At 46.2% G+C, this 15,586-nt stretch overlaps 1 protein-coding gene across 1 annotated transcript in view; it reads right to left on the bottom strand.

Annotated features, from left to right (window-relative positions):
• LOC106613194 (roundabout homolog 1) overlaps window positions 1-15,348 on the bottom strand; it is a 333,867-nt gene extending 318,519 nt beyond the window's left edge. Inside the window, exon 1 of the mRNA XM_014215221.2 lies at window positions 14,962-15,348. Within this exon, the coding sequence (XP_014070696.2) occupies window positions 14,962-15,238 (277 nt within the window). The 5' untranslated portion in view covers window positions 15,239-15,348. The remainder of the gene's footprint in view (window positions 1-14,961) is intronic.
• Window positions 15,349-15,586: the final 238 nt, after the last annotated feature.

Genomic DNA, 15,586 nt, shown 5'->3' with positions numbered 1-15,586 from the left:
AGCACGTCCCTATCCACATCAACGGGACCGCAGAGGAGAAAGTGAAAAGCTTCGTTCCCCAGAGTACACGTCACTGACAATCTGAAATGGTCCACCCGTACAGTGCCAATTCAACCTCAGGCGGCTGAAGAAATTCATCTTGGCCCCTAAGACCCTCACAAACTTTTATAGATGCACAATTGAAAGCATCCTGTCAGTGTGTATCACCGCCTGGTACGGCAACTGCACCGCCCGCTACCGCAAGGCTCTCCAGAGGGTGGTGCGATCTGCCCAACGCATCTCTGGGGGGAAACTACCTGCCCTGCAGACACCTACAGCACCCGATGTCACAGGAAGGCCAAAAATATTAACAAGAAAATCAACCACCCGAGCCACTGCCTGTTCACCCCGCTATCATCCAGAAGGTGAGGTCAGTACAGGTGCATCAAAGCAGGCACCAAGAGACTGAAAAAGCTTCTATCTCAAGGCCATCAGACTGTTAAATAGCCATCACTAGCCGGCTACCACCTGGTTACTTAACCCTGCACCTTAGAGGCTGCTGCCCTATGTACATAGACATGGCATCACTGGTCAATTTAATAATGGAACACTAGTCTCTTTAATAATGTTTACATACTGCTTACTCATTTCACATGTCTATACTGTATCCTACTGTATTTTAGTCAATGCCATTCCGACATTTCTCATCCTAATATTTATATATTTCTTAATTCCATGATTTTACTTTTAGATGTGTATGTATTGTTGTGAACTGTTAGATATTACTGCAGTGTTGGAGCTAGGAACACAAGCATTTCGCTACACACGCAATAACATTGATCTGTTCTGTGTGGACAAAACTAAGCTATGCAGTATACTTTTTAAATTCTGTGTCTGTTTTGAAGCAACTAGCCTTGATAAGAGATGCTAAAATGCTGTGAGTGCTGCAGAATAGCCATTGGTTGTCAAGGTCAGTTGGCTAAAGACGTGGTGTTTCTCAAAATGCATACAACCGTGCTCCGAGCACGCAAATTGGAGCACGGGAGGGTCGAGGTATGAGTCCAAAATCAAAGTATGCGAAACAGAGCAAAGTTCAGATGAAAGTTCTCGAATGCGTATTCGGTTTGTACTCGGTTCGGAAAGTAATCAGATCCCTTCCCTTTTTCCACATTTTGTTTCTACATAAAGACAAAACAAAAACAGGTTTTTAGATTTTTTTGCAAATTTATAAAAAATATTATACAGAAACACCTTATTTACTTAAGAATTCAGACTCTTTGCTATGAGACTCGAATTTGAGCTCAGGTGCATCCTGTTCCCATTGATCATCCTTGAGATGTTTCTACAACTTGATTGGATAAGCTCCCACCGTTGACAGTGCATGTCAGAGCAAAAACCAAGCCATGAGGTCAAAGGAATTGTCTGTAGGGCTCTGAGACAGGATTGTGTCAAGGCACAGATCTGGGAAAGGGTACCAAAACATTTCTGCAGCGTTGAAGGCCCCCAAGAACACAGTGGCCTCCATCATTCTTAAATGGAAGAACTTTAGTATCAACAAGATTCATCCTAGAGCTGGCCGTCCGTGCAAACTGAGCAATAGGGGGAGAGGCGCCTTGGTCAGGGAGATGACCAAGAGCCTGATGGTCACTCTGACAGGGCTCCAGAGTTCCTCTGTGGAGATGAGAGAATCTTCCAGAAGCACAATCATCTCTGCAGCACTCTACCAATGAGGCCTTTATGGTAGAGTGGCCAGACAGAAGCCACTCCTCAGTAAAAGGCATATGACAGCCCACTTGGAGTTTGCCAAAAGGTACCTGAAGGACTCTCAGACCATGAAAAACAAGATTCTCTGGTCTGATGAAACCAAGATAGAACTCTTTGGCCTGAATTCCAAGCGTCACGTCTGGAGAAAACCTGGCACCATCCCTATGGTGAAGCATGGTGGGGGCAGCATCATGCTGTGGGGATGTTTTTCAGCGGCAGGGACTGGGTGACTAGTCAGGATTGAGGGGAAGATGAAGGGAGAAAAGTACAGAGAGATCCTTGATCAAAACCTGCTCCAGAGCATTTAGGAACTCAGACTGGGGCGAAGGTTCACCTTCCAACAGGACAACAACCCTAAAAGCACACAGCCAAGACAATGCAGGAATGGCTTTGGGACAAGTCTCAATGTCCTTGAGTGGCCCAGCCAGAGCCCGGACTTGAACCCAATCTAACATCTCTGGAGAGACCTGAAAATAGCTGTGCAGCGACACTCCCCAGTCAACCTGACAGAGCTTGAGAGGATCGGCAGAGAGGAATGGGAGAAACTCCCCAAATACAGGTGGGCCAAGCTTGCAGTGTCATACCCAAGAAGAGTTGAGGCTGTAATCGCTTCCAAAGGTGCTTCAACAAAGTACTGAGTAAAAGGTCTGAATAGTTATGTAATTGTGATATTTAATTTTTTATCTTTTAAATACCTGTTTTTACTTTGTCATTATGGGGTATTGTGTGTAGATTGAAGATGGGGAAAAAAAACAATTTAATCCATTTTAGAATAATGCTGTAACCTAACAAAATGTTGAAAAATTCAAGGTGTCTGAATACTTTCCGAATGCACTGTATGCAAAGAAAATATGACGCAACCACTTAAAAAATGATTGAAAATGTATTGAAATCAATGTCGGCCATTATTTGAGCTGAAGCGAGAGAAAACACACTCCGATTTCCGGTATGAAATGTTACCTCTTCACATATCATATGTTGCCTGACTACAATATTTTATCTAGGTACGTTAATAAGTACATGCTGTGTTAATTTTTGCATGTTTACCTGCCTACGTACCGTAGATAGCAAGCACATATTAAGTCAATAGGGCTAACTACTAGTATTGTTAGCTAGCCAGATAGCAACAAAGAATTGTTAGCTAGGTACCCACAAAGATTTTACATCTATCTTGCATAATATTCATTTTAGGTCATGTTTGCCTGTTAAACTATCTGGTTAGCAACATTATTACGATTCACATATAGCTAGCTGATAGTTATGAAGTAAATTGTTTGCCAATGTGTGGCTGGAAGAAGGTTCAGTGAATGGGGGTGAAGAGTGATGTAATACAGTAGGGGGAGTGGGAGGTAATACAGTAGGGGGAGTGGGAGGTAATACAGTAGGGGGAGTGGGAGGTAATACAGTAGGGGAGTGGGAGGTAATACAGTAGGGGGAGTGGGAGGTAATACAGTAGGGGGAGTGGGAGGTAATACAGTAGGGGGAGTGGGAGGTAATACAGTAGGGGGAGTGGGAGGTAATACAGTAGGGGGAGTGGGAGGTAATACAGTAGGGGGAGTGGGAGGTAATACAGTAGAGGGAGTGGGAGGTAATACAGTAGGGGGAGTGGGAGGTAATACAGTAGGGGGAGATGCAGAGTGAGGTAATACAGTAGGGGGAGTGGGAGGTAATACAGTAGGGGGAGTGGGAGGTAATACAGTAGGGGGAGTGGGAGGTAATACAGTAGGGGGAGTGGGAGGTAATACAGTAGGGGAGTGGGAGGTAATACAGTAGGAGGAGATGCAGCATGAGGTAATACAGTAGGGGGAGTGGGAGGTAATACAGTAGGGGGAGTGGGAGGTAATACAGTAGGGGGAGATGCAGCATGAGGTAATACAGTAGGGGGAGTGGGAGGTAATACAGTAGGGGGAGTGGGAGGTAATACAGTAGGGGGGAGTGGGAGGTAATACAGTAGGAGGAGTGGGAGGTAATACAGTAGAGGGAGTGGGAGGTAATACAGTAGGGGGAGTGGGAGGTAATACAGTAGGAGGAGTGGGAGGTAATACAGTAGGGGGAGTGGGAGGTAATACAGTAGGGGGAGTGGGAGGTAATACAGTAGGAGGAGTGGGAGGTAATACAGTAGGGGGAGTGCGAGTGCTTCTCAAATGTATTGTTTTATCCATTCTCCACACTCTCATCATCACAAGAACATACTCAAGAGAACGTGGTCGGAGAATGCACTCGGCACTTATGAGAGTGTGGAGCACAGTTGCATATTGAGAAACACCCATGTTCTCAGACCTAACACTACCCACTGGGCACACACTGGTTGAATCAACATTGCTTCCACGTCATTTTAATGAAATTGAACCAAAGTGGAATAGTCGTTGAATTGATGTCTTGGCACAGTGGGTACCTTCCTTTGATTAATCTCCTTCAGCAACCCCCAGTCAAACATAATGAATGAATGGATAGTGATAAATTATCCTCCTAAAGTGTGTACCTTGATCTTTTGAGAGCTAAAACAAATATTCAAACCATTCACTTTGTTTCCTCCTGGTGTTTGTTTTCTCATGGTTTCACAAAACAAATCTATAAGTCTCTGTCATTATATAAAAAAAGCTGAGATCAATGACCTATACTGCCACAGAAATGGAAATGAAGTCGGCCATTTTCTTTTTGTGGTTTTCCAAATGATTCTACACTGCTCCTTGAACGTTTCCAATTGTATACTTATAATATCATTGTTCAGTGGTTGAGGGAATAGTTTGAGGGAAACCCAACCACAGTGACTGATCTCTCTCTATGGACCCAGAGCAGACAACAACACAACACAGAGCTTCATGCTAAAAGCATTCCCTTCATTTCTCAAATAAAACGTCTCTTCTCTCTCTCCCCGGTGCGATCACCTGCCAAAACAAACTGGCTCTGTGATGAATGTAATAAATATGATCGTTGGAGATCTGGTTCTGATGACCTCACACCACGCGCGAATGTCCTGAGAACAGGTGCTGAACCACAGCCAGCGACCACTGACACCCCTCTCCCAGCACTCATACGTCCCAACAGCACTGACAGAGAGCCACAGACATAGTGTTCATCTGTGCGAGGCGTGCGACTGTGCAGCTTCATACATATCCATTAAAATGAGTAACAGTTGTCCTAATCATAAAGCTGACAGTTACGGGACTCATCTGTCCTGTAAAGCTAGCTGGAAGGCAGAGCAGAGCTGCAGGGTGTCTGTGGACTCATAAAGAAGCCTAATTGACCAGGAGGCTTAGCAGACACGTGCTCTGACTGTAGAGGAGGCTAGTGGGAGGACCTACACTATAGTAGGATGGATTCATTGTGACGGTTGGAATGGGATTAATGGAACGGAGTCAAACATGTGGTTTCCATATGTTTGATGTGTTTGATACCATTCCATTCATTCCATTCTAGCCATTACAATGAGCCCGTCCTCCCACATTTTCTCCCACCAGCCTCCTCTGGCTGACTGGGGGTCAATTCGAATTGAAGGCAGTCCATTCAGGAAGAAAACTTAAATAACACTTCACTATTTGAAAAAATGTAATCTATTTTCAACGACGTCTTAATAAACTGATGAGTAGAAGCTATTTATTTCAAATGATTTTCAATTTTGGCAGAGAGCTATAAGTGCTATTTCCAAACATCTAACTTTGTACAGCACTGTTTCCATTTAGCTGTGAGTCTGTGTGAAAGGGGCTCCCTGAAGACATTAGCCGTTGTTACCTGGGTAATCCACACCTGGCCCAGGTGTGTGGGTGTCTATACTCTCTTTGGGCTCATAAATAATGTATACATGCACCTGTCCAGGACATTCATGTCTGTACTAACCTGAGGAGGTGGGCCCTATCTTTATCATCGCCGGAGGCTTCCTTGTGTCTCACTGCTGCCAGCCAGGGATCTAGTACAGGCCTCATCTGCCTCATCACACCAACCCCTATAATATACTATAATATACTATACTTTACTATACTATGCTATAATATACTATAATTTACTATACTATACTATAATATTCTACACTTTACTATACTATTGTCACGTCCTGACCCTAGTAAGATGTCATTTTCTATAGTAGTGTAGGGCAGGGCGTGACAGGGGGTGTTTTTGGGCTGATCTATGTTTTCTAGTTCTATGTTGTAATTCTAGTTTGTCTATTTCTAGGTTGGGGTTTATTGGGTTGACCTTCAATTGGAGGCAGCTGGTCCTCATTGCCTCTGATTGGAAGTCATATTTAGTAGGGGTGTTTCTGCATGTTGTTTGTGGGTTATTGTCTTTTGAGTAGTGTGTTGTACTCGCTGTGTCACGGTTTGCTGTGTAGTTTCTAGTATGTCAGTGTATTGCATTCAGTTACACTTTTAATAAATATGTGGAACTACGAAAATGCTGCATCTTGGTCCGCTCCTTATAACAACCATGACAGAATAACCCACCAACAAAGGACCAAGCAGCGTAAGAAGGAGCAGCAGGAGGAATGGACATGGGAGCAGATTTTGGACGGGGAAGGACCCTGGAGTCAGGCTGGGGAGTATCGCCGACCGAAGGAGGAACTTGAGGCAGCGAAGTCAGAGCGATGATACTACGAGGCGTTATATGCACCGAAAGGCAAGTGCGAGAGGCAGCCCCAAACATTTTTTTTGGGGGGGGCACACGGGGAGGTTTGCTAAGTCAGGATGGAGACCTGAGCCAACTCCCCGTGCTTACTGTGGGGAGCGGGTAACGAGGAAAGCACCGAGCTATGCGGAAATGCGCACTGTATCGCCCATACGCATTCAAAGCCCGGTGCGCTCGGTGAAAGCTCCTCATCGTTGTCGGGTTAAGATTGGCATTCAGCCAGGAAGGAGTGTGCCTGCTCAGCGCATCTGGCCGCCAGTGCGTCTCCTCGGCCCAGTTTATCCTGCGCCTGCTCTACGCACGGCAGCCCTCATTCCCCAGCACAGCCCAGGTCGCCCTGTGCCAGCGCTCCGCCCGTGCCGGGCTACAGTGACCATCCAGCCAGGACGGGTTGTGCAGGCTGTGCGCTCCAGACCTCCAGTGCGTCTCCAAGACCCAGTGTACCCTGTGCCTGCTCCCCGTACTCTACCTCCAGTGCGCCACCATAGCCCAGTACGTCCTGTTCCTGCTCCCCGCACTAGCCTGAAGGTATGTGGTACTATTCTGGTGCCTCCAAAGCCAGCCCCACGCGTCAGGCCTCCAGTGAGTCTGCCCAGCACAGTACGTCCTGTTCCTGCTCCCCGCACTCGCCCTGAGGTGCGTGTTACTAGTCTGGCGCCTCCTATGCCAGCCCCACACATCAGGCCTCCAGTGCGCATCCATAACCCAGTACAGTCAGTGCCTGCTGTGAGCACTCGGCCATTAGTGCGTCTCCCCAGTCCGGTGAGACCGATTCCTGCTCCTCGCACTCTCCCTCCAGTGCGCGTCCATAACCCGGTACAGCCAGTGCCTGCTGTGAGCACTCAGCCCTCAGCGGTGGTCTGCAGCCCAGAGCCTTCAGCGGCGGCCTTTAGTCCAGAGCCTTCAGCGGCGGCCTTTAGTCCAGAGCCTTCAGCGGCGGCCTTTAGTCCAGAGCCTTCAGCGGCGGCCTTTAGCCCAGAGTCTTCAGCGGCGGCCTTTAGCCCAGAGTCTTCAGCGGCGGCCTTTAGTCCAGAGCCTTCAGCGGCGGCCTTTAGTCCAGAGCCTTCAGCGGCGGCCTTTAGCCCAGAGTCTTCAGCGGCGGCCTTTAGCCCAGAGTCTTCAGCGGCGGCCTTTAGCCCAGAGTCTTCAGCGGCGGCCTTTAGCCCAGAGTCTTCAGCGGCGGCCTTTAGCCCAGAGTCTTCAGCGGCGGCCTTTAGCCCAGAGTCTTCAGCGGCGGCCTTTAGCCCAGAGTCTTCAGCGGCGGCCTTTAGCCCAGAGTCTTCAGCGGCGGCCTTTAGCCCAGAGTCCTCAGCGGCGGCCTTTAGCCCAGAGTCCTCAGCAGCGGTTGGCGGTCCGAAGCCTCCGGCAATGATCCATGGTCTGGTTCCTCCGGACATACAGAAGCGGGGGGATCAGCGGGCGGTGGGGGTACTACGCCCGGAACCAGAGCCGCCGCCATAGACATTAGTCACCCACCCTACCCTCCCTTTGTGTTTTTTGTGGTTGCTTTTTGTGGTTTTCGTTTGCATTCGGAGTCTGCACCTTTGGGGGGGGGGTACTGTCACGTCCAGACCCTAGTAAGATGTCATTTTCTATAGTAGTGTAGGGCAGGGCGTGACGGGGGGTGTTTTTGGGCTGACCTATGTTTTCTATTTCTATGTTGTAATTCTAGTTTGTCTATTTCTAGGTTGGGGTTTATTGGGTTGACCTTCAATTGGAGGCAGCTGGTCCTCGTTGCCTCTGATTGGAGGTCATATTTAGTAGGGGTGTTTCTGCATGTTTGTGGGTTATTGTCTTTTGAGTAGTGTGTTGTACTCTGCGTCACGGTTTGTTTTGTATTTCAGTGTATTGCACTCAGTTTCACTTTTAATAAATATGTGGAACTACAAAAACACGGAATCTTGGTCCGCTCCTTCTAACAGCTGTGACTACTATTATATAATATTCTATACTATAATATTCTATACTTTTACTATACTATGCTATAATTTACTATATTATAATTAAGCAATATATTGGCCATATCCCACAAACCCCCGAGGTGCTATTATAAACTGGTTACCAATGTAATTAGAACTGTAAAAACAAATGTTTTGTCATACCCATGGTATACAGTCTCATATAACACAGCTTTCAGCCAATCAGAATTCAAACCACCCAGTTTATCATTTACGATAATATGCTATACTAGGCCACCCCTCACAGAGCAACAGAGAATACTGCCAAACACTGACCTCTTTTTCAACTGCATAAAGAAATAACCCTGATGTGTGATCACAAGTCCAGACATGATGGAAAGCCTGGGAGCATTGCTATCAGAACCCTCAGCACAACCCAGCACACCTTTAGGCAAAGGTTGTGGCTACAGGGGCTGTCCTCTCCCACCCAGCTCTCTCTGATCTCTCCATTGTGTCAAGGTGGAGGTCTGGTTAGAGGAGAAGACACGACCACACAGGGCGGGCGAACGAACACCCCACCCATGGCAACAACCTAGCTAAGGAAATCAGCAGTGACAGTGATGCACTAAAAACAACATGGCTGGAAAACAAGACAAAGAGATCCTCATCACTGGATTACTTTTCTTAATATTACCAGTGGTGTAAAGTACTTAAGTAAAAATACTTTAAACTACTACTTAATTAAGTAGTTTTTGGGGGTATCTTTACTTTACTTATTTATCTTTGACTATTTTTACTTTTACTTCACTACATTCCTAAAGAAAATAATGTACTTCCTACTCCATACATTTTCACTGACACCCAAAAGTACTCATTACATTTTGAATGCTTAGCAGGACAGGAAAATGGTCTAATTCACTGACTTATTAAGAGAACATCCCTGGTCATCCCTACTGCCTCTGATCTGGAGGACTCACTAAACAGAGAACATCCCTGGTCATCCCTACTGCCTCTGATCTGGAGGACTCACTAAACAGAGAACATCCCTGGTCATCCCTACTGCCTCTGATCTGGAGGACTCACTAAACAGAGAACATCCCTGGTCATCCCTACTGCCTCTGATCTGGAGGACTCACTAAACAGAGAACATCCCTGGTCATCCCTACTGCCTCTGATCTGGAAGACTCACTAAACCGAGAACATCCCTGGTCATCCCTACTGCCGCTGATCTGGAGGACTCACTAAACCGAGAACATCCCTGGTCATCCCTACTGCCTCTGATCTGGAGGACTCACTAAACACAGATGCTTCATTTATAAATGATGTCTAAGTGTTGGTGTGCTGGCTATCCATAAATAAATAAATAAATAAAAACAAGAAAATGGTGCCATCTGGTTTGCTTATTATAAGGAATTTTAAATGAAATATACTTTCCTTTACTTTTGATACAAGTATATTTTAGCAATTACATTTACTTTTGATACTTAAGTACAATTTAAACCAAATACTTTTAGACTTTTATTCAAGTAATATTTTATTGGGTGACTTTCAATTTTACTTGAGTCATTTTCTATTTCTAGGTATTTTTACTTTCACTCAAGTTTAACAGTTGGGTGCTTTTTCCACCACTGAATATTACACGCTGTCCCCTTCAATTTGGGTAATCAAAAATGCACCTGCCTGACAGTCATGAAGACACCATATGGACATCCAGGCACAATACAAAGGGAGGCATTAAATCTCCCTCCCTCCCTCTCTCCCCACAGCTGGTGCAGAGTGTAGCCTATTCACATGATAGGCAGAAAAACACTGTAATTACCCAGGAGTCTCTCTGTTTGAATATGAGATGGTGTTGGGGAGGACAGGAGGCGGAGCTGGTTATTAGCACTTAGCAAAATCAGACCCACTTTACACCTTTCCTTCCATGATAATCATAACATCAGCCATTAAACCAATGTAATTCCTCTAACCCTGAACCTCAAACATGGATTTTCTTGTTTCTAGGTTTAATTATTATTTGTGTACTTGTTTGACATTTTTACTGCACTGTTAGGAGCTAGTAACACAAGCATTTCGCTGCACCTGCTATAACATCTGCTAAAACTGTGTACGTGACCAATATTTTGACTTGATTTGATATTTGGATTTGAATAATCTAACCCCATTCTCCCTCTTTTTAAACCCCATTTCTCTCTCTTTATTTTACCCAATCTTATCCCCACTCCAACCCCTCTTGACAGCATTAGGCCGGCCCAGCTCTGAGTGGAATGGTTAATAAAGCTATTTCCTGGGACAGCGGTAAGTTAAGCTGTAAGGATCAGAGAGATGAAAAGAGATTGGACAGGGAACAGGGTCACCATCCAGGCTCTGTGGCCCTACACAAAACAGGCTGTGGGGAATTCTTCTGCAGGACAGCCGTGCCGGGTTAAAGGCAATTACATCTGAAGTAGGATCGCTCCTCCAAGCTGGATCAGCTCTGCAGCTATGTTGTCACTCCGGGGGGGGTTTTGTGGAATAGCTCTGTATCGAGTGGGACGTGAGAGAGAGCGGCTGACTACACACGAACACCCCTCTCTTTCCCTGCATCATGAGAACCGGGCCACTTATGAGCATGAAGGAGGGTTGGTGTGGAGACGTGACACACACAGGGGATGCAGCACCGTAGAGATGGTACTCTGGTGTAATGTATGTGGGTGGGCTGACACAGGCAGGCAGGCTGATTGGTTTGCAGGGTGGGGACTCAAGGCCAGAGCAGGGTATGTAACGAGACGAGAGGACGGATGGGGAGTAGAGCTGTACATCTTTCTCACGGTAAAGCTGCCAGCAAGCCAGCCGCACAGTGCCACTCCACCTCCACATCAATCAGGGATAAACAAAGTAATGTAACCCACTCACTCACCCACCCACCCACCCACCCACCCACCCACTCACTCACTCACTCACTCACTCACTCACTCACTCACTCACTCACTCACTCACTCACTCACTCACTCACTCACTCACTCACTCACTCACTCACTCACTCACTCACTCACTCACTCACTCACCCACTCACTCACTCACCCACCCACTCACCCACCATGGGCCATGAATATCAACACAGCCCACAACACAGACCTCATGGACACAACATAGAACAATGTGCCCTTACTTTGATCACTTGCAATACAACTACTAGATCCCTGAAGCAGAAAGATAAGGGTGGAGAAGTACAGTGATGGAGAAGGCTTGCCTGGCCTGGCATTCTCCATCTCCATCTATTCAGTCAGAAAAGCATCTACCGCCTCTCATTCAGACCATCAGCTCTCTAGTTTCCCATCAACCCATCTGTTATTACAGTGAAAGTCTAACACTAGACATTCAGGGGCATACGCATGGAGAGAATATGAAATATAGCGGCTGTCTAGACCCATTCTGTTCTACAGCCAATCAACAGTGGCAGTGCGGCGACCTTCAATTTCCTCACTTTCCTCTGCGTGTTTATTTCCAGAAACAGACAAATAGATCGTCAGGCGGCGCTGTGATCGCTGCCATCCTTTGTGATGTGTGACAGACGCAGTGGTAGTTGTGGACAGTGAGGGGAGATGATCTGAGATGGACTGCTCTAAAGTCAAGCTCAGCAGGAGAACCAAAAACCTGTCTCCCCTCCTTTCCCTCCTTTCCCTCTCTGGGTGTCTGTCACTGCCAACTACAGTGCTGTGTGGCAGCTAACATACTGCAAGTGCTGCTGGGGGTTTAGCATGCAACTTTAATTATTCTGAATCCGGTCACTCTCCTTTATTATGGACATACATTTACAATGCACTTTGACTTCAGGATGCAATTTGTGAGAACTGGCTGACTGGCTGGCTGGCTAACTTGTTGGCTGGCTGGCTGGCTGGCTGGCTGACTGACTGGCAGGCTGGCTGGCTGCTGAGAGTAATAATGAAGTCTGTTAGAGAAGCATAAAAAACACCAATCTTAACACTCAGGTAAACTTCAGGTCGAGAGTTTGCCGCCATAGATTGAAAGTTATATTATGGTATTTTGAGATCCTCCAAACACACAGTTAGGCTGATAATAACAGTTAGGCTGATAATAAATGCTTTATAGTCATTCTTCAACACATCAAGCGATTCCAGTCTGTTATTATCCTAGTAGTTATCACCGTGGACATGTAACAATGAACATACAACCTGCTCATATTGGATAGATACGTGTTAGAACTATGAGTAAAGTGTCATTTATTTACACTAACCATAAAGCATGAATCTAGAATGTGGCTCTGAGACCACCATCCGCAGGGTACGCACAGACCAAAAATGCACCTCCCAACAATTCCCAACCAACGTGTCTCCGGTATGTATCCTCTATTCATTTGATTGTGTTGACAGTCGGAGAAAAAAGCTTGAGCTGCATTTAGAATTTGAACAGTATGAAAGCCAACGGTCCAATAGATTGCTGTGCTCTGATAGAACCTTAAAGGTCAGACCGCATCATACTTCTGTAGGGCCCTGTATGGAGTGGTGTCACAGCGAACTTGTCCTCTCCTGGGGACAGATATCACCCTGCTCTCATTCAGCTCAATGTCCTCTGTTGTCTGTTGGGATCTGCCACTTACCTCAGCCACATGGTGAGAGATTTACCTCTTAATGAATGGACTTGTTTCTCAATCAAGGACACAATGATCACAAGGGGGTGCAATGGCAAAAATAAAAGCAGTGAACCACATGAAGGATCCGATACTTTATCGTGTGGCCCTCTCAAGGTGAACTTCAATTTTACTCCTGCTAAAAAGTGGCAGCTTTCAAACTAATCTGCAGTCCCACCCAGGAAGGCTGTGTGTAAATGGAGTCCTTGGCTGCAGCCCACTCTGTCCTATCAGCAGCAGACTGAATTATTAGTTCACCTAATAGTTTCATTTCCAATTCCCTGGCTGGGACAGATCGATTTCCCTCATTCCATGCACGGATGGGATTAAACGGCCGGATTAAAGATGAACTCCTGGAACTGTCATTATAGCAGATTAATGAGGGGGCCACTCAAACAGGTTTAAACGCCTCCCACCCTGACCGTGAACCCATATGCAACGAGGCAGAACTTAAATGATTTTTCCAGATTAAATCTTCACATGAATCATGCCAAGACAGGGAAAACAGTTTTAAAGAGCAATATGTAACTCTGATTTGTATTCAGTTACATTCTAATAGTGACACAACATTACAGAAATAGTGGATTTTAGCTAGTCCATGTTCTGTATGTCAAGGTACAGAAACGGTGACGCAATACAGACATACCAGTCTGTATCAGCTTTACATTATATCATTTTCAGATGTTTCTGTGACACTGGCAGCGATCCCCATATTTACTGGGATACTAAACTTTTCCTTCTTGGCGATCCCATCCTATTCTCCACCACACACGGTGATGGACCCTGGTAATGGCTCTAGCAGTTCATATTGAACTTCCTGTTTCTGCAGGAGACTTCCTGGAGCTGGGAGAGGCTGTGTGTGTGAGGTCCGGTAAATCACCAGGGCTCCTCACACACAGTGACAACACAGTGGAGACACTTCTATTCCCCTCATGTCAGGAAGACGATGCAAAAATAAACCAAACACACGCCTCATCTGTAATCAGCTCCAGACCGTGTGTGTGTGTGTGTGTGTGTGTGTGTGTGTGTGTGTGTGTGTGTGTGTGTGTGTGTGTGTGTGTGTGTGTGTGTGTGTGTGTGTGTGTGTGTGTGTGTGTGTGTGTGTGTGTGTGTGTGTGTGTGTGTGTGTGTTTTAGCTCAGTCCCTCAGGTTGGTCCCATTTTCTATTCCTCATCACCCCACAGAGCCCTCTGACCCTGGGAGACACCGTCTATGTCAACTGAAACACCACTCAGCACACTGCACCTCGTTCTCCCACACATCTCCTCTTTCTGTACTCACAAATGGAAACCTATTCTCTAGTCTCTGGTAATGTATTCACAAAATGATCAACACGTTTGATTCCATTTCTCTTAGGTAGTGTTGGAGCTCAGAGGGAGACACAGGCAGTTTGCCTGATTCAGTTACTCACAGTATTCTGTTCATTAACATGGTATACAGCGAACATATAGAAGATGTCTACACTAAGATCATCCCCGAAATGCATATTGTAATCTCTGATAACTACAGAGGATAAGAGGTTTATATACCAGGTGTGACAGAATAAGTTCAGAAAGAATATGACAGTTGCTATGCAGAAAATAATGTCACGATTACAACTTTAAAACCCACGTCCTTCCATTAGTCACTATTGTGCCTCACCCAGTGTAATCAATTCCTCCAACCTCACATTATCAATGACTAATGTTTCATAAATACAACTTTGAGCAGCATAAAGACTTACAGAAGGATGGATAAGATAGAGAGAACATGAGAAAATTCAAGAGAACCTCTGATAGAAAAGTATGTGTTGCAATAAGAGGGAGAGAGAGGACTGGACATGACAGAGAGATTGGAAACATTTAACTGAGTCAATTCAGGAGATGATTTGAAGAGCAATTCATGAATTGAGAATTTACCATTAGTCATGAACTGTTTTCTCACACACACACACACACACACACACACACACACACACACACACACACACACACACACACACACACACACACACACACACACACACACACACACACACACACACACACACTAAGAAGAGTTGACCATAGTAACAGGAAGCAGCATCAGTACCTGTATAGCCCAGGGAGTTGTCATCCTCGTGTTCCGAGGTGGGGGCCGAGGTGGCCCCTTCACTGGCCCCGTCCTGAGTGGCAGCGCCCGTGTCTGTCGGAAATAACACCACAGAGACTGAGACCCCTGGCACACTCTCATCACCGGACACGGCCAGTGCCCATGCCCCTATGCCCATCTGGCACAGGCAGCACCACACACTCAGCAGTGCCAGACTCAGAGGGTGCAACTGCCAACCCACCCTATACCCTCTGTGGGAGGGACCACCCACCCACATCTCTGGCTGTATCCAAGATCCAACAGTCTTCAAAATAATATCCAATGAAACCCTGACTGAGACAATAATAATCCTGGACAGTAGTGCCACAGTGTGTCAATCAGCTTTCTTTTATAGATCCGTCAGGGGATAATGTCAGCCTCAATGGGAGAGAACTGTCAGACTGAAGGGTTGTCTATCTCCTAGGCTCTGTGGTAGTGTGTCCCCATTCTGCGTTGTGGTGTGGTGGTTGTGGTGTGTATGTCTCTGTGTGTGTGTGCAGAATGGGAGTCCCTCTATCCTCCCAACAGCCATGACTGGCTGCACTCCTGAGGGACCATATGGGCAGGGCAGAGTGGGGAGGGTTAG

The sequence above is a fragment of the Salmo salar genome, chromosome ssa09 (assembly GCF_905237065.1).
Source record: "Salmo salar chromosome ssa09, Ssal_v3.1, whole genome shotgun sequence".
In the NCBI taxonomy this organism is placed as follows: Eukaryota; Metazoa; Chordata; class Actinopteri; order Salmoniformes; family Salmonidae; genus Salmo; species Salmo salar.
Note: the sequence above shows the minus strand (reverse complement) of the source record. Positions and strands in the feature narration are given on the sequence as shown.